Genomic DNA, 25,579 nt, shown 5'->3' on the forward strand with positions numbered 1-25,579 from the left:
TAGCTAATTGCGAGCTAATTATTTCGCTTCCCTAACTACTACTTGACTAATAAAATACTGTCAATATCCGATACTGGGTGGATACGTTTCGGGCTGGACTAAAGGAATACTTCATTAACCAGCGAGATACGAGGTTAAGGGACCAACGGAAGCACGTTTTTCAACTCCGCCTTGGGATGGTTGTACATTTTGTTCTGACCCAGCACTTGCACGCAGATTCAGCAACTCAATCAAGTCCGTGATTCGTTCGATCGGTGATGAATGATGAATTTGACTATTTTTCTATACTGTACGGATTAACAGCATGCTAGCCATTAAGCTGTGAAATGTTTCACTAATGAGACCTCGTTTTAAACACAACTGTGGTGATTTCAGCGGAACTACTGAATTTTGGGCGCAATTCACCATGGATGAGGTGAGGAAATGAATGACCGTCACGTATTTCTGCATTAACCCGACTCCTAGATTTGTTGTCGGTGTCATGACAAGTTGTTGAATCAATACAGGCTCTCAGTTAAGTGTTGGGTTGTTCCTGTCTGCATTTTATACAAGGCAAAGTGTGATGTCAGTGTTGATAGAAGTTGCTACAATGAATCACCTCAACTTGAGCTTAATTAACTGTAAGTTGTAACTGTAAATGTAAGTCTTGCTTTCTAAAATGTGCATTTATAAAAAATAATAAAAAATGGTTGAACCGGATTAACTAGACTAAACAGTGAATTAGGCTAAATACTTATATAATACTTATTACTTATTTCTAAATACGTTATCATATCTGAGGATGTAAAGGATGCCTTTTCACTCTATTTTAGGATGTTGACAATCAGTCCGACCAAGCCTTATGTCATAGTGGCCCTGCACCAGAACAGCACCAGGAGAATCACAAAGCCAAGAGGTCGTACCCGTGTCTGGAATGTGGAAAAGTATTCTCTCGTTCCCCCGACCTACAAAGGCACCTGACGACCCACAGCGCTGAGAAGCCGTACCCCTGCCCAGACTGTGGCAAGACCTTCAGCCACAGAGGAGGCCTCAGAGGACACCAGCGAACGCACACAGGGGAGAAGCCCTTCTCCTGCTCTGTGTGCGGGAAGAGTTTCACTCAGTCAGGGAACTTGAAAGTCCACCAGAGGTCTCACACGGGTGAGAAGCCTTACTCCTGCTCTCTGTGTGGGAAGAGTTACACCCAAAACGAGTATCTGAAAGTGCACCAGAGGTCTCACACGGGGGAGAAGCCTTACTCCTGCACCGTGTGTGGGCGGAGTTTCACTCAGGAGGGAAATATGAAAAAACACGAGCGCACCCACACCGGACAGAGGCCTTACTCCTGCACGGTGTGCGGCAACACTTACGCTCACAAAGACTACCTGAAGGTCCACCTGCGGTCGCACACGGGGGAGAGGCCTTGCTCCTGCTTCGTGTGCGGCAAGGGGTTCCGCGACAACGGACACCTGAAGGTCCACCTGAGGACGCACACGGGCGAGAAGCCGTACCCCTGCCCGGACTGCGGGAGCCGGTTCGGACACCTGCAGGACCTTAAGAGACACCAGCTGGTGCACACCGACGAGAAGCCGTACGACTGCGCCGTGTGCGGGAAGCAGTTCCGTGACAAGGGCCACCTGATGGACCACCAGAAGGTCCACACGGGGGAGAAGCCGTACCCCTGCCCGGACTGCGGGAGGAGGTTCTCCCACGCAGGTTCTCTTCGGAGGCACCAGCTGGTTCACACGGGGGAGAAGCCTCACCACTGCTCCTCGTGCGGGAAGAGATTCGCTCACCTCCACCACCTGAAAGCGCACCAGCCGACACACTCCGGAGAGAACCAGGCGCCTGGGACCGCTCCACGTTGCCACGTGTGCGATCAGGAGTTCCCCACCAGGGGGTCGTTGGAGGAACACCTGCAGACGCACACCGAGGAGGACGTCGGGGAAACCCTCGTGGTGACGATTAAAGAGGAGGAGGAGGAAGTGGAGGAGGAAGATGGCGGCATGATCAATTCTGAAGGAGAGGAAGTCGGTTGGAATGTCACTAATCGCAGTAAGTGGAGGTGAAACGGTGACTGTTTTGGTGTCAGGTCTGGTTTACTAAATTATTATTTTCTGGGTGTCTGGTCTAACCTGTACCTTTATTCTCCTAGGAGACAGTCCTGACCATCGCTTTGATAGAGAAGAAAGCCCACCTGTATCAGATATTAGCAAGGTGAATGAAGAATTTTCACATAGAATATGTCTTTCTTCTTCTGTATGGACCCCTAAGAGCTAAATGTATCTTATTTTTGTTTATTGAAGAGTTATGTTGAAGTAGTATGTATGGTTTTCGCATTAATTCAACTTAATTATCACTCGGAAACTGTGTTTTCAAAGGATCCTGGGGATCAATCCAGTCCCAAAACCACAGAATCACTGGGCCCTGCCACTGACCAAAGCCATGGAGAGAGCTGCAGTGAAACAGTGGGAGTGAATATCGAGGAGGAGGAGGAGGAGGAGGAGAAGGAAGAGGAGGAAGAAGAGGAAGAAAAGGAAGGAAAGGACAAAGAGGAAGAGGAGGATGTTGGTGGTTTCATTAATTCTGAAGGAGAAGAAATTGACTGGGATGCGATTCAACTGAGTAAGTCAAGGCTGAATAGTAATCTCAACAAACATTAATCGACTTATCCACATCAATATCTAACTCATACGGTCTCATTCACACAGGAGAGAGTTCTGACCATCCGTCTGGCAGTGAGGAGAGTCCCTCTACATCAGGAGTATCTGAACAACAACAACAACAACAACTGCAGCAGCAGCAGGAGAATCAAGAAGGAAAGAGCTCAACCTGCTGTTCGGTATGTGGAAAAGACTGCTTAAAGTTATCCATACTGCAAGTACACATGAGGACCCACACAGGAGAGAAACCTTTCCCGTGCCCAGACTGCGGGAAGAGGTTCACCAACGCAGGGGCCCAGAGGAGACACCAGCTGGTGCACACAGGCGAGAAGCCTCACCGGTGCGCCGTCTGTAAGAAGAGTTTCGCCCACCAAGGAGCGATGACGAGACACCAGCTCGTGCACACGGGGAAGAAGCCTTTCTCCTGCTCAGTGTGCGGGAAGACTTTCACTCAGTCAGGACATCTGAGAGAACACCAGCAGTCCCACTCTGGCGTGAAGTGCGTCTGCGCCGCCTGTGGGAAGACTTACACGAGAGCAGAAGACCTCAAGGTGCACCAGCGAATCCACACAGGAGAGAGGCTGTTCCACTGCGCGGAATGTGGGAAGGGCTTTGCCTGTGCCAAATATCTTCGGACACACCAGCGGATTCATGTTGGGAAGAAGTTGTCGACAAGTACTTTGGGTAACGGGGATGAGCTGTCTGTAAGTGCTGAAGTTAGACCAAAATGATGACACGTCTTTTAACGTCACTGCATGATTCTTTGTGATCAGGAACTGTGGCCACAGAACGGACATATTAGGAGTTCTGAGTTCCCCAAAATTGTCGCCGATCAACATGCTACAGAATGTCATGTTGAAGCAGATTGTTTCTCTACACATTCTGACGAATTGGAATGGACCTCAATTGAAAATGATTAATTGTAATGATTGTGATGTAATGATTGTGATGTAATGATTGTTTGTTGGGGACCAATGGCCCCAGTACATGCTATGCATTGCACATTCATACTGTATGTACTATTTTATGTACTATTCTATGTACTATTCTATGTACTATTGTCTAGAATGTCATTGTTGAAGCTCTCGTGGTGCTAAGTAACACACCTGTCCGTCTAAAAATGCTACCCAATACCCATCAACTCAATAAACATGACTGGATTAAAATGCACATCTCTTTCCATCAAGTTATTTATGAAAACAATCAGTTAGTGGTTCAGGTAAGCCTTCATTAGGCCTCTTGGTTATGAAACATTCAGGAGTCAGCCATGTCCAGTGTTCTGTCATGAGGTTTTATTTACTAGAGGGGGCTGGAGGAGAAAACACCCTCGGGGTTAATATGACACGTCAAAACTTAAACGGGCTCAATGTATTTCTTCGAGGTGGTCCTCTGTGGCTCAGTTGGTAGAGTACGGCGCTAACAACGCTGAGGTTGTGGGTTTGATTCCCGCTGGGACCGTATATACTGAAATGTATGCACTCGCTGCAATATAAGTCGCTTTGGATAAAAACATCAGCTAAATGGCATATATTAAGGTAAATGCCTCATGACAGCGGTCAGAGTAAGGTTGCATCTAAAACCTCTCGCCACTCCGCTCTCCCTCCAGCACGTTAGGTGGCGGTAGAGCCCCTGTTACTCTCACTGTCACCCGAGAAGAAGAATCCCTCCCGAAGACCGGAGACGTTAGCTAGCTAGTTGTTTCGCCCTAAGAAGAGTACGGGAATATTATATAATCGTTTTTTTTGAGTGGTCTCGATATTTCCCAACCTCAGTCGCAAATGTACGGAACGCCAACGAACAGGATTGGAGGACATCGGCATAACGGCTACAGCCAGCTAGCGAGCTGGCTAGCGACCAGTACCAGTTAGCAGCCTAGCGAGCTAGCCAAGTTGCTGTCAACAGAGTTTGAAAGCAGGAACCGTCCAGCGGGTCTCAGTCTTAGTTAGCTACTTACAACGAACCGCAGGAGGACGTCGGGGTCGATTCACTATGTATGAGGTGCCACATATATTTCTGTGTTTTCATGCCATATCAAATGTCGTGGGATATAATGTCAGGAGAACATATTAATTTATTTTTGCGTATTTGTCAGGACAGCGATCACCCAAATCTAGACTTCTCGCGACATTACAGCTGGTAAAGTAAACACCCCTCCCTCGCTTTCTCTGTTTTAGGATCCTTCTAATGACCCATCCAGCTCGTCACGGTCGGATCGCCCTGCACCTAAACTCTCCCAGTCACCGTGCCCTGAGTGGGACCATGGTGACCAGAGTCAACAGTCTCCCCGGATGAGTCCTGAAAGCCTGGACTACCACAGCGACATACATGAGATCGATGTAGTCGTCAAAGAGGAGGAGGACTTGACCTGGAGTGTGAGTTGTACTGGTAAGTTGGCGGGTCGTGTTAGTGCTGGCCTGAACAAAATGATGCATGCCCTCTGGGTGGTCAGGACCCTGGATTGATGCACTGCCTCGATCTTGATTTCCCTGTCTCTCTTTGTTTGTCTTGACATATTCACACAGGAGAGAGTCCAGTCCACCACGCTGTCAGTGAGGATGGGAGCTCCTCATCCGGAGTGCCTGAACATTTCCAGGTGAACCACCAAGCCGAGATGTCCCACCGCGGCCGACCGTGTGGGAAAGAATTGGCTGAGACGCACACGGAAGAACAGAAGTCATTCAACTGCTCTTTGTGTGGGAAGAGATTCGCTCGTGACCAGGACATGACCCTCCACCTCCAGACACACTCTGTGCTGACCATGCCAGACTCCGTGGACCGGCACCTCTACTGCCCGGTCTGTCGACAGGAGTGGCACACGGTGGAAGCCCTACAGCGCCACCTGCGCGTCCACTCGGGAGAAAAACCCTTCTCGTGCTCAGAGTGCGGGAAAAACTTCGCCCATCGGGGCAATTTGACGGCGCACCAGAGAGTGCACACGGGAGAGAGGCCCTACTCCTGCCACTTGTGTGGGAGGAGTTTCACACAGAAAGGGAATATGAAAGCGCACGAGCAGAAACACACCGGGAAGAAACATCACCCGTGCTCCGTCTGCGGCAAGAGCTTCTCTCTGAAGGCGTCCCTGAAGGTCCACCAGCTAGCGCACAGAGGGGAGGGGCCTAGTCGGCGCTCCGGTGGGGAGGGGCATCAACGCAGAGCAAAGAGCTCAACCAACCGCAGAGTAGGTGGAAATCTACCCACTAAGCCATGAACTTTATAGATTATGATGTTTATTTATATTATACATACTTTTATGTTTTATATTCTACATGTTATATGTACTCTCCACACTTCTGAAAGACTGCTGCTGGTACACATCAAGCTTGTTTTAAAAACAAACATTTTGAGACCTCAACCAACTGCAGAGTAGGTGGAAATTGACCCGCTAAGCCATAAACTCCACACACAGGCTACACCTACAGTATGGGCACCGATCCACTAGCCTTGAATCAGCTTGTCGTCAACCAGTACTGTTGATATCATTTCAAAACAGCATTATTTCACACATTCAAGCCTCACCGTTAGCCTAGCAAGACTTTGTTCATTTCCAGGAACACATATTTTGAGACTTTTACAGGTGTTTGCTGCTTTTCGGGTATTTACCGGGCTTGTTTGGAAAATAATTAATAATTAAATTTTGAGACCTTTATGAGACCAGAACAGAACAGAAATGTTGTAAAAAATGTTTTGGCATTTTTTTAAGTTCATCTTCCTAATTTTCCCGTGTTTCCTGCCTGGTTTTAGGATGTTGTTGAAGTCCAACCCAGAGAGACCCGGAGCCGGCGTGCCAAGAGGATGGTAACTGACCACCCAGAGGACGTCAGTCAGACTCTCCAACTGACTAGAGCTGAGGAGGAGGAGAGGGAGGAGGAGGAGAGGGAGGAGGAGGAGGAAGAAATCGGTGGTTTGATTAATTCTGATGGCGAAGAAGTTGATTGGAACCCTCCTGATCAGGGTAAGTGGCACTAGAATGATGGCAATGTTTGATTGATCCACAATCAATCGAGAGACTTGCATTTGATCAACAACAAAAAAAGCACCAGATAAGAATAGAATGCAAAAGATGTTTGTTTTTTTAATGGACAACACAAATGTACGGTACAAAGAAATTGACAACAACCAAAAGTTGTGATGAATGCGTCTTTGACTTTGTTTTGTTTGAATGAATTACGCACCATCACTTGCTGTCTACTGTTACTTGTCTCAGGGCCTGAACAATACTATCTCAATACAATAACAATAATATCTGTCACCTTCTCCCAGGAGACAGTCCGGACCGTTCCTCTGATAGTTCAGGAAGTCAGCGTACAACGCATCGAAGGAAGGTGGGAGAAAATACCGTCTCACATCATTCTTTAGCTCTGAGCGAATGTCATCGATTTCAATTGAGTACGCTTTCCACTGGTAACACTGTCGCGCCTGTCACACGTTATGGAAAAATGATTTGGTCAATTATGTTTTCATTTAAGGCTGCTGGTGTCAAGTCCAGCCCCAAACCCACACAGCCACCGGGCCAGGGGGGCAGCGGCAGTCGTACCCCTGGGATGAAAGGCCCTCAGGCAGGAAAGAGAGACGTCCCGCGTGGCAGGAAGAGAAGAGCACCAGTAGTCCCTGAGAATCTGGTGGAGAAACGTAAAGAGAAGATATCCTACCGCTGCTCGGAGTGTGGAAAGGAATTCCCCCACGCGTATAAACTAGAGAGACACGAGAGGACCCACACAGGAGAGAAGCCTTTCCACTGCTCCCTGTGTGGGAAGAGCTTCAACCAGAAAGGGAACCTCAAAACACACCAGAAAGTGCACAAAGGTGAGGTCCTTATTATTATGATTATAGACTATGGAGATAACTTTGATAACATACTTCAGATATTATCTATTATATTGTCTATTTGCACTTATAAAATGTGGAGTGAATTAAGAAATTAGGTATGTTGGTATTTTCTTCATCCTAGTTGGTTAAGGCAGAATGTGACTGACTTGACTTAACACTGTATCATTAACACTGTATCCCTCTTGCAGAAGAGAACCCCAATCTGAGCTTTGATGATGGGGAGAGTCCCCTGATAGGCTTATTCGATGTTCCTCAAAAAAACCAAGAGAATCCCACACAAGAGACATCACACAGCTGCCCAGAGTGTGGGAAGGATTGCCAAAACCCGTCAGCACTCGAAACACACATGAGAACTCACACAGAAGAGACCTATTTTCTCTGCAATGACTGCGGGATGCAGTTCACTGATAAAGAAAAACTAGAAGCCCACCAGTTGATGCACAAGAATGAGAAACCGTACCCCTGTCCAGACTGTGGGAAGAGATTCCTCAATGAAAGTTATGTAAAGGTACACCAGCGAATTCACACTGGAGAGAGGCCTTACCGCTGTTCACAGTGCGAGAAGAGTTTCTACACAACGTCGGCCCTTCGAAACCACGAGATCAAGCACACGGGAGAGAAACCGTACGTCTGCGTCGTTTGCGGGAAACGATTTTGTCTGCCTTCATACCTGACGTATCACTACAAGACTCACACGGGAAAGAGGCCACACCTCTGCTCGGTCTGCGGGAAGAGTTACGCCAGAGCAGAAGAACTCAAGGTCCACCATAGACTTCACACCGGAGAGAAACCGTACCAATGTGACGAGTGCGGGAAGAAGTTCTACTACCGTCAAGGTCTGCGGCAGCACCTGAAGTCGCACGCTGAGAAGCCCATAGGACCGACCAGACAGTTAGGGAGACCCAAGCAGTTACCTAGGATGGACAACTGACTCGCCAAAAATGTGTTTATGTGTAGTATATGCTGAACTGAATTATGAAACTAAATTGTTCGAATTTTGTCCTCTTGCTAAGCTGTGTGTGTGTGTGTGTGTGTGTGTGTGTGTGTGTGTGTGTGTGTGTGTGTGTGTGTGTGTGTGTGTGAGTGTGTGAGTGTGTGAGAATGAAACAGAGAGTGAGTTGGAGGGAGTGTGAGATGACTATCTGCATTTCACCCATCCCGTTAAATCTCCTGTTAAAAATCTATGGATCTCGTCTTAACTGTAGAATGTATGAATATTTAAAAGTAATTATTTTTGCCTTTTATATGTTTGCTTCGCAAAGTTTGTCTTTTTAATTGTTGTGTGATAATTCTCAGTTCTGTTACATCAAAGCAGTTATTCTTTCATGTAGGAGTTCAGAGACCCACAGTGCCTTATTCCCTCAATATCCTGCATGTGATATTATACCCTCTGTCTCCTGTGATGCACAATAGGCAAGTCATGGCTGAATAAATGAGCAATGTTTAAAAAAAACCTACCTCTTCAATTCAGTATATGCTTTTTTCTTTACCAATGAACTGAAAACTTAGGAGCTAATTTCAGAAACAGTTTTTCAGTTTTTAATTTCTATGTACATTTAACCAGTGGGGTATACAGATATCTGGAACAGATAATGTGAATATTTTGGACAGTACTTCTGGTGCAATGCTCTCAGCTGATGTGCAGGTATTTGTAATCAACGGTATTTCCTTGTGAGAGAACAGGGATATTGACAGATTTAACGCGTTATAAAGACGGGCTGAATAATATTATATATGATATTAGAAAGTTTAGGTTAATTTAAGTTAATTTTATTTCAGCGGGTCGTGTTATTTGGTTGCCGTCTCACAGCGGCCTCACGGGGGCAGAACTGCACCGGTCGCTCTTTCATCAACGCAGAAGAAGACTCCCACCCGGAAGTGGGAGAATGTTTTTATTTTGTCAGCAGCAGCTGTTCTAACAGGTAAAGATCCATATTGTCGACTGCTAACTAACTTGCTGTTTATTAGCATGCAACTCTAACTAGCCCGTTAACCTCCTAAAAGGTTCACACAGCAAGTCAGTTTTGTTCACGAATGAGACTCCGCTTCTCCTGTCCTGAACACGTTGGCAGTGGCACCAGCTGGAGATCCGTCTCCTGATCAGCGAAGTTTGAATTCGCAATGGATCAGGTGAGATACTATACGATATATTCCTCATAGCATGTTTATTTGTGTTGTAAGAAGAAGACATCGGGCAGGGGAATGATTTCAGTCTTGATTGAAGTTGACATGTCAAGGATACTCTGTCTTTATTTTAGAAATCTGGTGAAGCATCATCCTGTCACACTGGACCGAAACCCACCCAGGGTCCTGACCAAAGCCACGGCAATGACTTCTGTCAATCATATTATATCAACATAAAAATTGAAGAACCAGAAGAAGAAGAGGAGGAGGAGGAGGGAGGAGATGGCTCGATTCACTCTAAAGGAGAAGATGTTCGTGTGGATCCCACTCGTTGCAGTAAGTGGAGATTATCAAATCAAATCGCCTGTCCTCGGTGCCCCTCTGCTTCCACCTGAAGTCCACGACCAGCCTCTTTAGTTTTGCTGATCAGAGAGAGATTGGTGTCCTGATTGTGTGACAGAAATCACATTTCCTTGCTTCTTGAACTATTTACCTCATTGTATTACCCTATTCCCTTGTTTCCCCTCACAGGTCAGAGACTCATTTCAAGTGTCCGTAAAATAAAGGGCTCTCGTCCCTGTACGGTGTGTGGAAAGGAATTCCTTCATGCATCTCAACTCTCGAGGCACATGAGAAGACACACAGGAGAGAAGCCTCACCCGTGTTCAGAGTGTGGGAAGAGATTCTCTCTTGCCGAGAACCTGAGGGTGCACCAACGTACACACACTGGAGAGAAGCCGTACTCCTGCCCTGCGTGTGGGAAAAGCTTCAGTCTACTAGGCAACATGAGAGCACATCAGGAGACACACACAAGAGTGACAACAACAGTTGAGGTGTCAATGGAAGACGAGGTGCACGAAAAGGAGTGTATCGGGGGTCTGATCAATTCTGACGGAGTCGCAGTTGAGTGGGATCCTCGTCAACTTCGTAAGTGGAGGCAGATACCTGACGGTTTTTAAACTGTGTATTATTTCTTGTTCACCTATTTGCAGGGTTATCTAATCCCATCCCTTGTTTATTCTCACAGACAGTGAGACCACTGATCACAACTCTGATAGGGATGAAACATTCTGGGCCACAGCATGTCCGTCTGCACCTGGTCCCCGCCAGCTTCGTAAGTGGACGATGCGTGACCGTTTTTTTTAATGAACGACATTTCTAGTTCACCCATTCGCCTCTTCTAGATCACCGACACCTGACTTACCAGAAGCACCTTTCAAGCCTTTTACTTTTGGTGCCCTGAAATAGGGGGAGTATGTATGAAAAGTTGTTTATAAAGGGTGAAACCAATATGTACACAAATGTCTACTTAAACCTCATAGTAATGGTTTGATCTAAAATCTAAACTTTTGGAGTATTGAGCCGAAAGAGAAAACAATGCTGAACTGTCCCATAACTAAAGCAGGGCTGTATTTGCCTGGTCACCTAATCCCATATTTATTCTCACATTAGATCACACTCTTCCTGATCACATCTCTGGAGGTGAAGAAACATTAATTGTGCCTGGAAGTCCGCCAGCACCAGATATCATCCAGGTGGGTCAAAAATGATGACGACATTTTCTCTTGAGATATCACTGTTTTAGTCCAGTACACGGCACCTTCAAAGCAAATGTCATACATTTCAGGTCCGAGTTGGATGAACAGAACTCACACTATAAATATAGCTAAAAATACATAGATTAACATTTTATTTTACGTGTTATTTTATGTTATTACCAAATTGAACCATCGTTTATTATGTTTCCATCTCAGGATCCTGAGCAACTCCAGGAGAATCGTGAGGAAGAGAGTCTTCACTGCTGCTCAGAGTGTGGTCAGGGATTCCCTCAGCCCTATGACCTCATGGTACACCAGAGAACCCACTTCAGAAGAGTGCTCTTCCAGTGCTTCGTGTGCGGGGAGAAATTCAACACTGAGAGGCAACTCACAACGCATGAGAAAGAACACTCAGGTGAGGACCCACATCATATTAACAACATAAGAACACTCAGGTGAGGACCCACATCATATTAACAACATAAGAACACTCAGGTGAGGACCCACATCATATTAACAACATAAGAACACTCAGGTGAGGACCCACATCATATTAACAACATAAGAACACTCAGGTGAGGACCCACAACGAGGCCTTTATTGATCATGATGGTGTTAGTGATTATACTGTACCATTGCGTACTGGAAGCATTGTAGCAGATGTTTTCGGACTCCTGTAAAACACGCTACAAACTAGCCAGAGCACATTGTGAACCTGACTTCCTCTACCTCCAAACTACTTTGAAATAATCTTCCAGTCGCAATTCATAAAACTTGAACTGAGCAACACCGGCACACAGGTTTCTGCCAAAACAGCAGATTAAAGATTTTTTTTTTTTGTGTATCATTTTTTTTTCTCACCCAAAAAGGGAATATGAAAGTGCAAAAACACACTGAGAAACTTCATCAATGCTCCGTCTGTGGCAAGAGCTTCTCTCTGGAAGAATCCCTGAAGGAGCACCAGCGAGCGCACAGACTGGAGGGTCCTAACAGACTGGAGGGTCCTAACAGACTGGAGGGTCCTAACAGACTGGAGGGTCATAACAGAGTGGAAGGTCAGGAATTAAAAAATAGTCTCTCAATAGCATTGTTTTGCGCATACAAGCCAAACAGTTAAACTCATAGCAAGACTTTGTTCAATTCCTGGAAAAATCATCATGATTCTTTTACAGGAAATAAACAGGCGCCTGCTTTTTGGATAGCTATCAGGCTTGTTTGAAAAAACAAATATTTTGAGACCTTGTCAATGGTCGGCTGATGACAAATACAGTAAGACTTGTTTGTTTTTTGTAAAATGCCCCTTTAAGTTAGTCTTCCTAATTTCCCTGTGTTTCCTGCCTGGTTTTAGGATGTTGTTGAAGTCCAACCCAGAGAGACCCGGAGCCGGCGTGCCAAGAGGATGGTAACTGACCACCCAGAGGACGTCAGTCAGACTCTCCAACTGACTAGAGCTGAGGAGGAGGAGAGGGAGGAGGAGGAAGAAGAAGAAATCAGTGGTTTGATCAAGACTGATAGGAAAGAGAGTGTGTGAGTGTGTGTGTGAGAGAGAGAGAGAGAGATGACTATCTGCATTTTACCATCATGTTAAATCTCCTGTTAAAAATCTATGGAAGTGTTGTCTTAACTGTCTTATTTTTGCCTTTTATATATTTGCCTTGCAAGTTATTTATTGTCCTTGAAAATCAATGAAGGTCTTTTTATTGTTATGTGATAGTAAACCCACAGTGCCTTATTCCCTCAATATCCGGCATGTGATATTATACCCACTGTCTCCTGTGATGCACAATAGGCAAGTCATGACTGAATAAATGAGCAATGTTTCATAAAACCTGCCTCTTCAATTATGTCCACAGTATGATTTCTTCGTTAACAATGAACTTATGAAGACAATCAATGGCACAGGCGTTTGCATCATTTTTACCCGTTAAAATGTCATACTTTATCAAGACCATTAAAATTCCCATTTTGGCGAGACAGTTATTTTGTAGAGGGGCTGAATAATATTATATCTGACATTAGAGAATTTCGTTTAATTGATGTTTTTTCTTTTCTTTTTATGAAGCGATTTCAGCGGGTCGTGTTGCTGCGTTGCCGTCTCACAGCGGCCACACGGGGGCGGTGTTGCACCAGTCGCTCTTTCATCAACGCAGAAGAAGAATCCCACCCGGAAGTGGGAGAATGTTTTTATTTTGACAGCCACACTGTTCCGACACATAATCACTCATATTACTGCCATTTATTAGAGTATAACTCTCATCTTTCTTATCAGATTTCACTCGGCTTACTAACTAGCTAGTTAACTTCCAAAAACGTTCACACACAAAGTCATTTTAGTTCACGAATGTGACCCCGCTTCTCCTGTCCTGAACACGGTGCAGAGGCACCAGCTGGAGATTCTGGCGGAATTTACTCCAAATCTCAGCGAAGTTTGAACTCGATTCGCAATGAATGAGGTAATGGATATTAGATCTGTTGCAGGTCAGGTTCAAATGCATTATTATGGTCAAGCATGTCCTGTCAATGCAATCTGTCACTCCAGTTCATTGTTGGATTATTATAGCATGTTGATGTTTGTTGTAAGAAGACAACATCAGGCATGGTGATTTCAGTGTTTATGGAAGTTGTGAAGGATACTCTGTCTTTATTTTAGAAATCTGGTGAAGCATCATCCTATCACACTGGACCGAAACCCACCCAGGGTCCTGACCAAAGCCACGTCAATGACTTCTGTCAATCATATTATATAAACATAAAAATTGAAGAACCAGAAGAGGAGGAGGAGGGAGATGGCTCGATTCACTCTAAAGGAGAAGATGTTCGTGTGGATTCCACTCGTTGCAGTAAGTAGAGGTCAAAATGTGACAGAAATCACATTTCCTTGCTTATTGAACTATTTGCCTCACTGTATTACGCCACTCTCATTTTTTCTTACAGGTAAGAGACTCATTTCAAGTGTTCGTAGTCAGGAGCACCAGGGGAAAGGCAAAATAAAGGGCTCTCGTCCGTGCGCGGTGTGTGGAAAGGAATTCCTTCGTGCCTGTCAACTCTCAAGGCACATGAGGACACACACAGGAGAGAAGCCTCACCAATGTTCAGAGTGTGGGAAGAGATTCTCTCTTGCTGAGAACTTGAGGGTGCACCAACGTACACACACTGGAGAGAAGCCGTACTCCTGCCCTGCGTGTGGGAAAAGCTTCAGTCAACTAGGCAACATGAGAGCACATCAGGAGACACACACAAGAGTGACAACAACAGTTGAGGTGATGATTAAAGATGAGGTAAAGGAAGAGGAGGGTATCGGGGGTCTGATCAATTCTGACGGAGTTGCAGTTGAATGGGATCCTCGTCAACTTCGTAAGTGGAGGCAGATACTTGACGGTTTTTAAACTGTATTATTTCTAGTTCACCTATTTGCATGGTTATCTAATCCCATCCCTTGTTTATTCTCACAGACAGTAACTCTGGTAGAGATGAAACATTCTGGGATGCTGCAAGTCCGTCTGCACCGGATCCTCGTCAGCTTCGTAAGTGGACGCGAATACGTGACCGTTTAAAAAAAAAAAATGAAGAAAAAAGTGCATTTGCATGTTTATCTAATCCCATATTTATTCTCACAGTACAAAGTGTTCCTGATTACATCTCTGGAAGTGAAGAAACATTAAGTGTGCCTGGAAGTCACCAGGTGGGAGAAAATGATGACTACATTTTGACTAAATGTTCTTATGAGATATTGCTCTTTTAGTGCAGTACAGGCAGCTTCAAAGCAAATGTAGTAGATTTCAGGTCTCCGAGACGGCTGAATAGAACCCAGACATAAACGTAGCTAAACATGGATGGACATTTAATCTGACATGTAGAAGCAATTAAATCATTCTTTATTATTTTTCCCATCTCAGGACCCTGAGCAACTCCAGGAGAATCGTGAGGAAGAGAGTCTTCACTGCTGCTCAGAGTGTGGTCAGGGATTCCCTCAGCCCTATGAACTCATGGTACACCAGAGAACCCACTTCAGAAGAGTGCTCTTCCAGTGCTTCGTGTGCGGGGAGAAATTCAACACTGAGAGGCAACTCACAACGCATGAGAAAGAACACTCAGGTGAGGACCCACATCATATTAACAACATAAGAACACTCAGGTGAGGACCCACATCATATTAACAACATAAGAACACTCAGGTGAGGACCCACATCATATTAACAACATAAGTGTCCTGACCGAACAGCAGATTAAAGTTTTATTTTTGCCTATTTTTTTTTTTCTCACCCAAAAAGAGAATATGAAAGCGCATCAGCAAAAGCACACTGAGAAACTTCATCAATGCTCCGTCTGTGGCAGGAGCTTCTCTCTGGAAGAATCCCTGAAGGAGCACCAGCGAGCGCACAGAGGGGAGGGGCCTAACAGAGGGGAGGGGCCTAACAGAGGGGAGGGGCCTAACAGAGGGGAGGGGCCTAGCCTCTTCTCCAGTGGTGGGAGGCGTCAACACAAAACAGAAACCTCAACCAACCGCAGAGTAGGTGGAAATCTACCCACTAAGCCATGAACTTTATAGATTATGATGTTTATTTATATTATACATACTTTTATGTTTTATATTCTACATGTTATATGTACTCTCCACACTTCTGAAAGACTGCTGCTGGTTCACATCAAGCTTGTTTTAAAAACAAACAAAATAAAACAAAACATTTTCAGACCTTGTCAATGGTGGACGTATTTTTTTGTCCACTTTTTAGACCTTTATCAACGGTGGACAGAAAAAAAATATTTTGGCATAAAATGCACCTTTAAGTTAGTCTTCCTAATTTTCCCGTGTTTCCTGCCTGGTTTTAGGATGTTGTTGAAGTCCAACCCAGAGAGACCCGGAGCCGGCGTGCCAAGAGGATGGTAACTGACCACTCAGAGGACGTCAGTCAGACTCTCCAACTGACTAGAGCTGAGGAGGAGGAGAGGGAGGAGGAGGAGAGGGAGGAGGATAGGGAGGAGGAGGAGGAGGAGGAGGAGGAGGAGGAAGAAGACGTCGGTTGTTTGATTCATTCTGATGGCAAAGAAGTTGATTGGAACCCTCCTGATCAGGGTAAGTGGCACTAGAATGATGGCAATGTTTGAACAAATGATCTATAATTGGATAAATAAAGAGACCGGCATTTAAGACTCCAAAACTCCTTATGTCCCAGCGAGTAGAGAGATAATGTTCTATCTGGACACACACAACACGTCTTGATGGATGCTTGTTTGACTTTGCTTTGTTTGAATGAGGTATGCACCATCAATGAGGTATGTTTGAATGAGGTATGCACCATCAATGAGGTATGTTTGAATGAGGTATGCACCATCAATGAGGTATGTTTGAATGAGGTATGCACCATCAATGAGGTATGTTTGAATGAGATATGCACCATCAATGAGGTATGCACCATCACCTGTTGACTAAGTTATCTCAGGGCCTCCTATCTACTAATAACTACTGTGGTCCTCTGTGGTCCTCTGTGGCTCAGTTGGTAGAACACGGTGCTAACAACGCTTAGGTTGTGGGTTCGACTCCCGCTGGGACCATCTATACTGAAATGTATGCACTCACTGCAATGTAAGTCGCTTTGGATAAAAGTGTCAGCTAAATAGCTTTTACTATCTACCGTCTGTTCTCCCAGGAGACAGCCCGGACCGTTCCTCAGGTCGTTCAGGAAGTCCAACGCATAGAAGGAAGGTGGGAGAACACCGTCTCACACATCATTCTTTCGCTCTGAGCAAATGTCATCGATTTCAGATGTCTTAAATATTCAGTTGAATCTATTTTCCATTAGAAGCACTGTTCTGACTGACCATGTTGTGGAAAAACTGTTTTTACAATTATGTTTTCATTTTAGGATCCCAGGAACAAGTCCGGCCCCAACCCTACAGAGCCAGCCGACCATGACACAAGCAGTAAGAGAAGGCCACCGGTGGCACCTGAACCCCTCGTAGAGAAACCCAGAGAGAAGATATCCTACCGCTGCTCAGAGTGTGGAAAGGAATTCCCTCACGCGTATAAACTAGTGAGACACTACAGAACCCACACAGGAGAGAAGCCTTTCCACTGCTCCCTGTGTCGGAGGAGCTTCAACCAGAAAGGGAACCTCAAAACACACCAGAAAGTGCACAAAGGTGAGGTCCTTATTGTTATGATTATAGACTATGGAGATAACTTTGATAACATACTTCAGATATTATCAGATATTATCTATTATATTGTCTATTTGCACTTGAAAAATGTGGAGTAAATTAAGAAATAAGGTATGTTGGTATTTTCTTCATCCTAGTTGGTTAAGGCAGAATGTGACTGACTTGACTTAACACTGTATCCCTCTTGCAGAAGAGAACCCCAATCTGAGCTTTGATGATGGGGAGAGTCCCCTGATAGGCTTATTTGATGTTCCTCAAAAACACCAAGAGAATCCCACACAAGAGACATCACACAGCTGCCCAGAGTGTGGGAAGGATTGTCAAAACCAGTCAGCACTCGAAACACACATGAGAACTCACACAGAAGAGAAAGCTTTCCTTTGCAATGATTGCGGGATGCAGTTCACGGATAAAGACAAGCTAGAAGTCCACCAGTTGATGCACAATTATGAGAAACCGTACCCTTGTCCAGACTGTGGAAAGAGATTCCTCAATGAAAGTTATGTAAAGGTACACCAGCAAATTCACACTGGAGAGAGGCCTTACCACTGTTCACAGTGCGAGAAGAGTTTCTACACAACGTCAGGCCTTCGAAATCACGAGATCAAGCACACGGGAGAGAAACCATACATCTGCGTCGTTTGTGGGAAAAGATTTTGTCTGCCGTCAAACCTGACGTATCACTACAAGAGTCACACAGGAGAGAGGCCACACCTCTGCTCGGTCTGCGGGAAGAGTTACGCCAGAGCAGAAGAACTCAAGGTTCACCATAGACTTCACACCGGAGAGAAACCGTACCAATGTGATGAGTGTGGGAAGAAGTTCTACTACAGGTCTAGTCTAGGGACACACCTGAAGTCACACGCTGAGAAGCCCATAGGACCAACCAGACAGTTAGGGAGACCCAAGCAATTACCTAGGATGGACAACTGACTCCTATAGAGTATTGTTAGGTCTATAAATTATAAACATTTTTATAAATATAAAAGTTTGTGTTTGTGTGAGAGAGAAAAAACGATCTGCATTGTACCTGATGTGCTTTATATCCAGCGTCCTCCATGAGTATTGGAAACAGGAAGCATTTTGTCTTTCAGCCCTCCTTCCATTTGAAATATGTGATCATTCTCAGTTCTGTTACATCAAAGCACAGATTTTATTTCATGTAGGAGTTCAGAAATCCACAGTGCCTTATTCCCTCAATATCCTGCATGTGATATTATACCCCCTGTCTCCTGTGATGCACAATAGGCAAGTCATGACTGAATAAATGAGCAGTGTTTCAAAAAAACCTGCCTCTTCAATTATGTATATGCTCTTTTTATTTTTATTTTTTTACAAATTAACTTGAAAACTACTTTCAGAAATGTGTTCAGTGAATGCAACTTGGGACAGTCATTAATACATATATTTAACAAGTGGAATATACAAATATCTTGAGCAAATAATATTAATATTTATTATTATTATTAATTTAATAATAATATAATGAATAATAATATTCATTATTATTATTAATTTAATAATAATATTATAATAGTAATATTATTATATTTACGTTAATTGAAGTTCGTTTTTTTAAATTTATTTTTTATTGAAGCGATTTCGATGGGTCGTGTTATTTGGTTGCCGTCTCACAGCAGCCACATGGGGGCAGTGTTGCACCAATCGCTCCTTCAGCGACGCAGAAGAAGAATCCTACCAGGAAGTGGGAGAATGTTTTTATTTTGCCAGCTACAGTTTTCCGACACATAATGATTCACATTACTGGCATATATGCGCATACAATTCTTACATTTCTAATTAGGTTTCACTCTGCTGACTAACTAGCTAGTTAACAAATAGTTTCACACACCAAGTCAGTTTTATTCACGAATGTGACCCCGCGTCTCCTGTCCTGAGCACAGTGGCACTGCCTGGAGGTAACGTCTTGATTTTGGCGGAATTTACTGCAAATCTCATCCAAGTTTTGACGCAATGGATGAGGTGAGAGATTGTCGACACCAGATCTGTTGCATGCCATGTTTTGCCTGACCTGTATTATCATTGTCAAGCTGCATTCCCTGTCAATGCAATTAGTCAGCCCAGTTCATTGTCGGTTTATTGCTCAGAGCATTATTTTGTTTTGTTTTGTTGTGATTTCAGTGTTTATGGAAGTTGTGAAGGATACTCTGTCTTTATTTTAGAAATCTGGTGAAGCATCATCCTGTCACACTGGACCGAAACCCACCCAGGGTCCTGACCAAAGCCACGTCAATGACTTCTGTCAATCATATTATATCAACATAAACATTGAACCAGAAGAGGAGGAGGAGGGAGGAGATGGCTCGATTCACGCTAAAGGAGATGATAATTGGGATTCCACTCGTTGCAGTAAGTGGAGGTCAAAATGTGACAGAAATCACATTTCCTTGCTTATTGAACTATTTGACTCACAGTATTACGCCACTCTCATTTTTTCTCACAGGTAAGAGACTCATTTCAAGTGTTCGTAGTCAGGAGCACCAGGGGAAAGGCAAAATAAAGGGCTCTCGTCCGTGCGCGGTGTGTGGAAAGGAATTCCTTCGTGCCTGTCAACTCTCGAGGCACATGAGGACACACACAGGAGAGAAGCCTCACCAATGTTCAGAGTGTGGGAAGAGATTCTCTCTTGGCGAGGGCCTGAGGGTGCACCAACGTACACACACTGGAGAGAAGCCGTACTCCTGCCCTGCGTGTGGGAAAAGCTTCAGCCAACTAGGCAACATGAGAGCACATCAGGAGACACACACAAGAGTGACAACAACAGTTGAGGTGACGATCAAAGATGAGGTAAAGGAAGAGGAGGGTATCGGGGGTCTGATCAATTCCGACGGAGAGGAAGTTGAATGGGATCCTAGTCGGCTTCGTAAGTGGAGGCAGATACCTGACCGTTTTTAAACTGTATTATTTCTAGTTCACCTATTTGCATGGTTATCTAATCCCATCCCTTGTTTATTCTCACAGTAGAAAGTCTTCCTGATCACAACTCTGGTAGTGATGAAACATTAAGTGCCCCTGCAAGTCCGCCTGCACCGGATCCTGGTAAGCTTTGTAAGTGGAAGTGTAACCGAGTTGAGATGGTAAAACTCACTCCTCAAGTTCAAATGCCCCCACCTGACCTGCGCTGTCAAATCGCTAGCTTTTCAATAGTGTAGATGGTTTACATTGGGTATTAGAGGAGACGGTCACGTGTGTTGGCAGGTCAGAGGTCAGAAGTTCGAGACTCAACCTGAATTGCAGGGCGACTGTTTGCAACAACTTGACGTCTGTTTCAGCAGCAGACACTTGACAGCTTTTGAAATGTACATCATTTTAAGTTCACATATTTGCATTTCAGATGTTATCTAATCCCATATGTATTCTCACAGCAGAAAGTGTTCCTGATCACATCTCTGGAAGTGAAGAAACATTAAGTGCGCCTGGAAGTCCGCCAGCACCAGATATTATCCAGGTGGGAGAAAATGATGACTAAATGTTGTTCTGAGATGTCACTGTTTTAGTGCATTACAGAATAGAACTCAGACATAAACGTAGCTAAACGTGGACGGACATTTAATTTGACACGTTGACGCAATTAAATCATTCTTTATTATTTTTCCCCATTTCAGGATCCTGAGCAACTCCAGGAGAATCGTGAGGAAGAGAGTCTTCACTGCTGCTCAGAGTGTGGTCAGGGATTCGCTCAGCCCTATGAACTCATGGTACACCAGAGAACCCACTTCAGAAGAGTGCTCTTCCAGTGCTTCGTGTGCGGGGAGAAATTCAACACAGAGGGACAACTCACAACACATGAGAAACAGCACTCGGGTGAGGATCCATAATGAGCCTAGATAGCTTTATCGTGACAGTGTAGGCGGTGTTAGCGATTATAGCTTACCATTGCGTAACGTAGGCATTGTGGATAGGTGCAGCATTGGACTCCTGTAAAACATGCTACAAAAGTCGTGGCGAAATGAACACTGTCAACTAAAAATCTGAGGACATTTGCCGTCAATTTACTCGACTTAATGTTGACTCTGTTTCTGACTTAATGTTGACTCTCTCCTGCACGCAGATGCAGGAGAGATGTCCTCAGGTTGTTACTCTGAGGAGGAGAGTCCTCCTACATTACCAGATCAACACCAGGGGAGACGCAAAGCAAAGCCTCCTGCTCGAGCAAAGTCTCCTGCCCGCTGTCCAACATGCGGAAGAGAATTCCCAGACTCTCGCGGCATACAAAGACACATGAGAATTCACACAGGGGAGAAACCTTTCCAGTGCTCGACATGTGGGATGAGATTCAATCAGAAAGGACATCTCAATACACACCAGAAAATGTACAGAGGTGAGAAGCCTTCCAGCTGACCTATAGGACTCCTAAGCATGCCTTTAACATTTTGTTTATTGAACTTGCTTCCAGTTCAAGACAAAAATACCCATACATTTTTGCCATAGGGATTTTTTCAAATAGCTAAAAACATTGAGTGACACAGAGGCTTACATTTTCTTGTATGTTTTATTTTCTGATTAACTAGCATTTGATTGTTTATCATAGTATGTTAGTTTGCTACTTCTAGTCTCAATGTCAAGTTTTGACTTTGAGACCATGTCATTGAATGGTTGCCAGAACTATTTAATAGCTGAACGCTAGTCAAATTCATCAGTTTCTCAACATGAGTTTTAAAGGACAGTATATCATCAATCCAGATACCCAAGTACTTATATTGAGGGACTTCAATTTGGGCTCCCAAATATGCAGATCATTTCCTTAAATATTACGGGATCTAGAGAAATACATAAACTTAGTTTTGTCCTCATTCACCATCAGCTTAAGATCAACAACTGATTTTTTTTTAATAGAATCAAAACCATGCTGAAGGTCAAGAACGGCACAGGAGTAGACAACAGTATCATCAGCATAAAGATGTAATAATTATTATTTTTTTTTTTTAAAAAGGACAAACCAAAATTATTATGTCAATGGTAAACAGCAGTGGACCTAGAATTGAACCTTGCGGAACACCTGAACTCCATCGACTGAGATGCATTGAGTCCTATCCTGCAGGTCATTTTGAAACAAAATCCTTAGAGAGGTCAATAAAGAGGGCTGTTCAATTTGCATTTACCAGTGATTGATCCACGGGTATTCAAATAACAGGTTGATTCAAATTGGTAACATGAAGCAGAATGTGTGACTAGAGCATGATTTACTTATTGTCAGCCTGCGACCGACCGGAACCCAGACTCACACTGTGTTTGTCACACAGGAGGGAAACCTAACCTGTGCTATGCTGGTGAGCAGGAGAAGCCCCCGTCGTCCGAAGTACCCGATCCGTCAGTTGGAGTAACCGAACCGGCAGTTGGGGTAACGGAACCGTCAGTTGGGCCTTGTTTCTGTCCCGTGTGTGGGATGGCGTTCGCGAGGGCCGAGGAGCTCCAAGGACACCAGCTCGTCCACCTCAGCGAGAAGCCGTACCCCTGCCCCGTCTGCGGGAAGAGATTCGCCAATGAAAGTTACGTGAAAATACACCAGCGGGTACACACCGGAGAGAAGCCTTACCAATGCTCGGAGTGCGGGCAGAGATTCGTGACCACGTCGGCGCTGAAAAACCACAAGGTCACGCACACCGGAGACAAACCTTACGGATGCACCGTGTGCGGAGTGGGATTCAGGCAGTCGGCACACTTGTCGGTGCACTACCAGACCCACTCAGGGATGAGGCCCTACCTCTGCACCGTCTGCGGGAAGAGTTACGTCCGATCGGACGAACTCAAAGTTCACAGGAGAACTCACACAGGAGAGAAACCTTACCAATGTGACGAGTGTGGGAAGAGATTTTACTACCGGCAAGGCCTTCGGGCGCACCAGCGGACTCACGCCGGGAAGCCCATAGGGCCAACCAGACAGTTGGGTAGACCCAAGCAATTACCTAAAAGTGGTCAATTGACTTGATTTTTTTTTAAATGTGTTTGTGTGCAGCATGTTATGAGACGATGCCAACTGTAGGCGTCATATGTATCTGTTATGATGCCAACCGTAGTCCTTATAGCTGAAGGGCCACCAGTTTAAATGTTTAAGATAGGTCATATGTAGACCTACGGCATTTTACTTGTTATGCTTGATCTTTCTAGAATGTTCCTAGAAGTGCTGTCTTATCGTAGAGATGGTGGAAGACTGGAAAATATGTTGTCTTGCCTTTCACGTCTTTAGATTGGGTATGTACAGTACCAGTCAAAAGTTTGGACACACCTTTCCAAGAGTGTGCAAAGCTGTCATCAAAGCAAAAGGTGGCTACTTTGAAGAATCTAAAATATAAACCATATTCTGGTTTGTTTAACACTTTTTTGTTTACTACATAATTCCATATGTGTTCGTACATAGTTTTGATGTCTTCAATATTAATCTACAATGTAGAAAATAATAAAAATAAAGAAAAACCATTGAATGAGAAGGTGTGTCCAAACTTTTGACTGGTACTGTATATATATATATATATATATTTTCAGATCCATAAGCCTTTATTCTATTGGAAGAGCCTGTCTTTTGATTATACTTGATGTAACTGCGTTGTTCGTTCCTGTAGAAGTACACTTCTAGGGGGTGCATGTGTGTTGTTTTAGGGGAGAGGTGCAATAGAGGGGTGCAGAAAATACCACATTCCAAACAGTTGATTGACGATTGATTGGCGAATAAAACGTAGTCGTTTTTGCAAAACAATTCATTGTGCCTTGCAGCCTGCATGTGAAATGCTGTCCACTACCAAATGATGCACATAATTCAGTCAATAAACTCTACAAAAACTTGCCTTGTTCCTTTTATCAACAAGGCTCTTTCTCTATTTTCAGAAGTGGTTGTATTGGTTCGTGTGGTTAGGGGACTGCCCAGTCTCTCTGATGGTCATGTCAGTTATCATTTGAAACATTTATAATCAGTTTGTGCAACATTAGAGAGTCAGTTGCTGACAATAAGGTTACATAGTAGACAGGCGCCTAAAGAATACCACATTGTTCACGTGAGGGACCTTTATTGTGAAGGCCGAAGAAAATCATGACCCGGATGTGATGCAGTTTATGTTTTGGTTTTTAGGATTTTTTTTATTTTTATTCCTCTTATGACATCCAGCGAACTTGTGACATTAAGGAAGTACAAGACCTGATCTTTTGCATCTTCAAAAATTGACGGCGATATTAGCCCACCTGGATTTAGACCACTTACGGAACTTACTTTACTTGCGAGAGAGTCGGGAGGTTTGGAAATTGGGATAAGAGTTTTAGCAGACATGTCTGTAGCCGGGTCGGCTAACGGGCTAACGGGCTGGTTCACGTAGCGAGGCAGTAGTCGCTTCTAGCAGCGCGACGGAGCGTCACTGTCTGACATGTACAGACGGGACGATTCGCGATGGATGAGAGAAGTACGTTTGAGGAAAAGCCTGGACTTGTCAGAGTCCTGCTGTGAGTTTTCTGGACACTTACTAAAAGTCTCATTGCGAATTTAAAATGAGTAAATAGTGTAGCTGTTATTGTTTATTGTTTTTTTTTTATTATTAGGATTCATATGACCAATTCAACCCACCTCTATGCCGCTCTACTGAACCCAAGCTCACCCTGCGTCCCGACTGTAACCTTGGTGACACAATGCAGAACCGAGAGATGATTTCAAGCAGTGAAATAAAACAAATGGATATTATAGTCAAAGAGGAAGACATTGGTTGGGGTTTGAATACTGGTAGGTACTAACTAGGCATGTTCTCTGAGTGAAAATGGTTGAGTTTTATTTCATGTATATTATTATTATTATTATTATTATTATAGTATATACATATTCGAATATATATAAATATAATAATAAGATATTAAAATATATAAATATATACACACAAATAAAAAAATAAAAAAATATATATATATATATTTGTGTGAGTATATATTTGTGTGTTATTATTATTTATTTTTTTAACTCATTCAGGGCCGAGGGTGAATAAAGTCGCCCAAATTGTCAACATTCTAGAGTTCCAAGGGTGACTTTATTCAACAACAATGCATACATGATGATGCTTAATTCTGTAGCCAATCAGAGTGTTGTTGCTAGGTAAACACCACATAGAACACTTGGAACACTCTCGGTGGTGAGTGTTCCGGAACGCTTTGGCAGTTGGTGAGTTAATTATCCGTCCATTTCCCACAGGAGAGAGTCCTGACCGCAGCTCTAGTGGGGAGGAGCCTCCCCCCACACCAGGAGACGCCCCCCAACACCAGGAGAACCACAAAGCAAAGCGCCCTCACCGCTGCCTC

The 25,579-nt window shown here is 44.2% G+C and overlaps 4 protein-coding genes across 6 annotated transcripts; all 4 read left to right on the plus strand.

Annotated features, from left to right (window-relative positions):
* LOC310821972 (uncharacterized protein) lies at positions 1-24,078 on the plus strand. Its single transcript, XM_083694261.1, has 12 exons — positions 1-415; positions 813-2,034; positions 2,135-2,196; positions 2,361-2,604; positions 2,691-3,370; positions 13,782-13,971; positions 14,066-14,485; positions 14,584-14,655; positions 14,749-14,813; positions 20,917-21,115; positions 21,363-21,632; positions 22,555-24,078. Exons 1-12 carry the CDS (start codon positions 338-340, stop codon positions 23,238-23,240), a joined length of 4,188 nt encoding a protein of 1,395 aa, XP_083550387.1. The 5' UTR covers positions 1-337; the 3' UTR covers positions 23,241-24,078.
* On the plus strand, positions 4,333-8,911 carry LOC310821837 (uncharacterized protein). Of its 3 annotated transcripts, none has more exons than XM_083694088.1 (7): positions 4,333-4,640; positions 4,817-5,027; positions 5,165-5,820; positions 6,384-6,594; positions 6,903-6,964; positions 7,109-7,445; positions 7,658-8,911. In XM_083694088.1, exons 1-7 carry the CDS (start codon positions 4,632-4,634, stop codon positions 8,398-8,400), a joined length of 2,229 nt encoding a protein of 742 aa, XP_083550214.1. In that variant the 5' UTR covers positions 4,333-4,631; the 3' UTR covers positions 8,401-8,911. The 3 variants fall into 3 exon arrangements, with proteins under 3 accessions (XP_083550214.1, XP_083550215.1, XP_083550216.1); XM_083694089.1 differs by having other exon boundaries at positions 5,168-5,820; XM_083694090.1 differs by having other exon boundaries at positions 4,333-4,633.
* Positions 9,357-13,578, plus strand: LOC310821847 (uncharacterized protein). Its single transcript, XM_083694102.1, has 8 exons — positions 9,357-9,599; positions 9,728-9,929; positions 10,125-10,520; positions 10,621-10,707; positions 11,046-11,128; positions 11,348-11,546; positions 12,001-12,186; positions 12,480-13,578. Exons 1-8 carry the CDS (start codon positions 9,591-9,593, stop codon positions 12,488-12,490), a joined length of 1,173 nt encoding a protein of 390 aa, XP_083550228.1. The 5' UTR covers positions 9,357-9,590; the 3' UTR covers positions 12,491-13,578.
* On the plus strand, positions 16,013-18,561 carry LOC310821960 (uncharacterized protein; the record flags this gene model as incomplete). Its single annotated transcript, XM_083694250.1, has 4 exons — positions 16,013-16,205; positions 16,780-16,835; positions 16,996-17,272; positions 17,481-18,561. 4 exons carry the CDS (start codon positions 16,013-16,015, stop codon positions 18,221-18,223), a joined length of 1,269 nt encoding a protein of 422 aa, XP_083550376.1. The 3' UTR covers positions 18,224-18,561.
* Positions 24,079-25,579: the final 1,501 nt, after the last annotated feature.

The sequence above is a fragment of the Argentina silus genome (assembly GCF_951799395.1).
Source record: "Argentina silus genome assembly, chromosome: 22".
Lineage (NCBI taxonomy): Eukaryota > Metazoa > Chordata > Actinopteri > Argentiniformes > Argentinidae > Argentina > Argentina silus.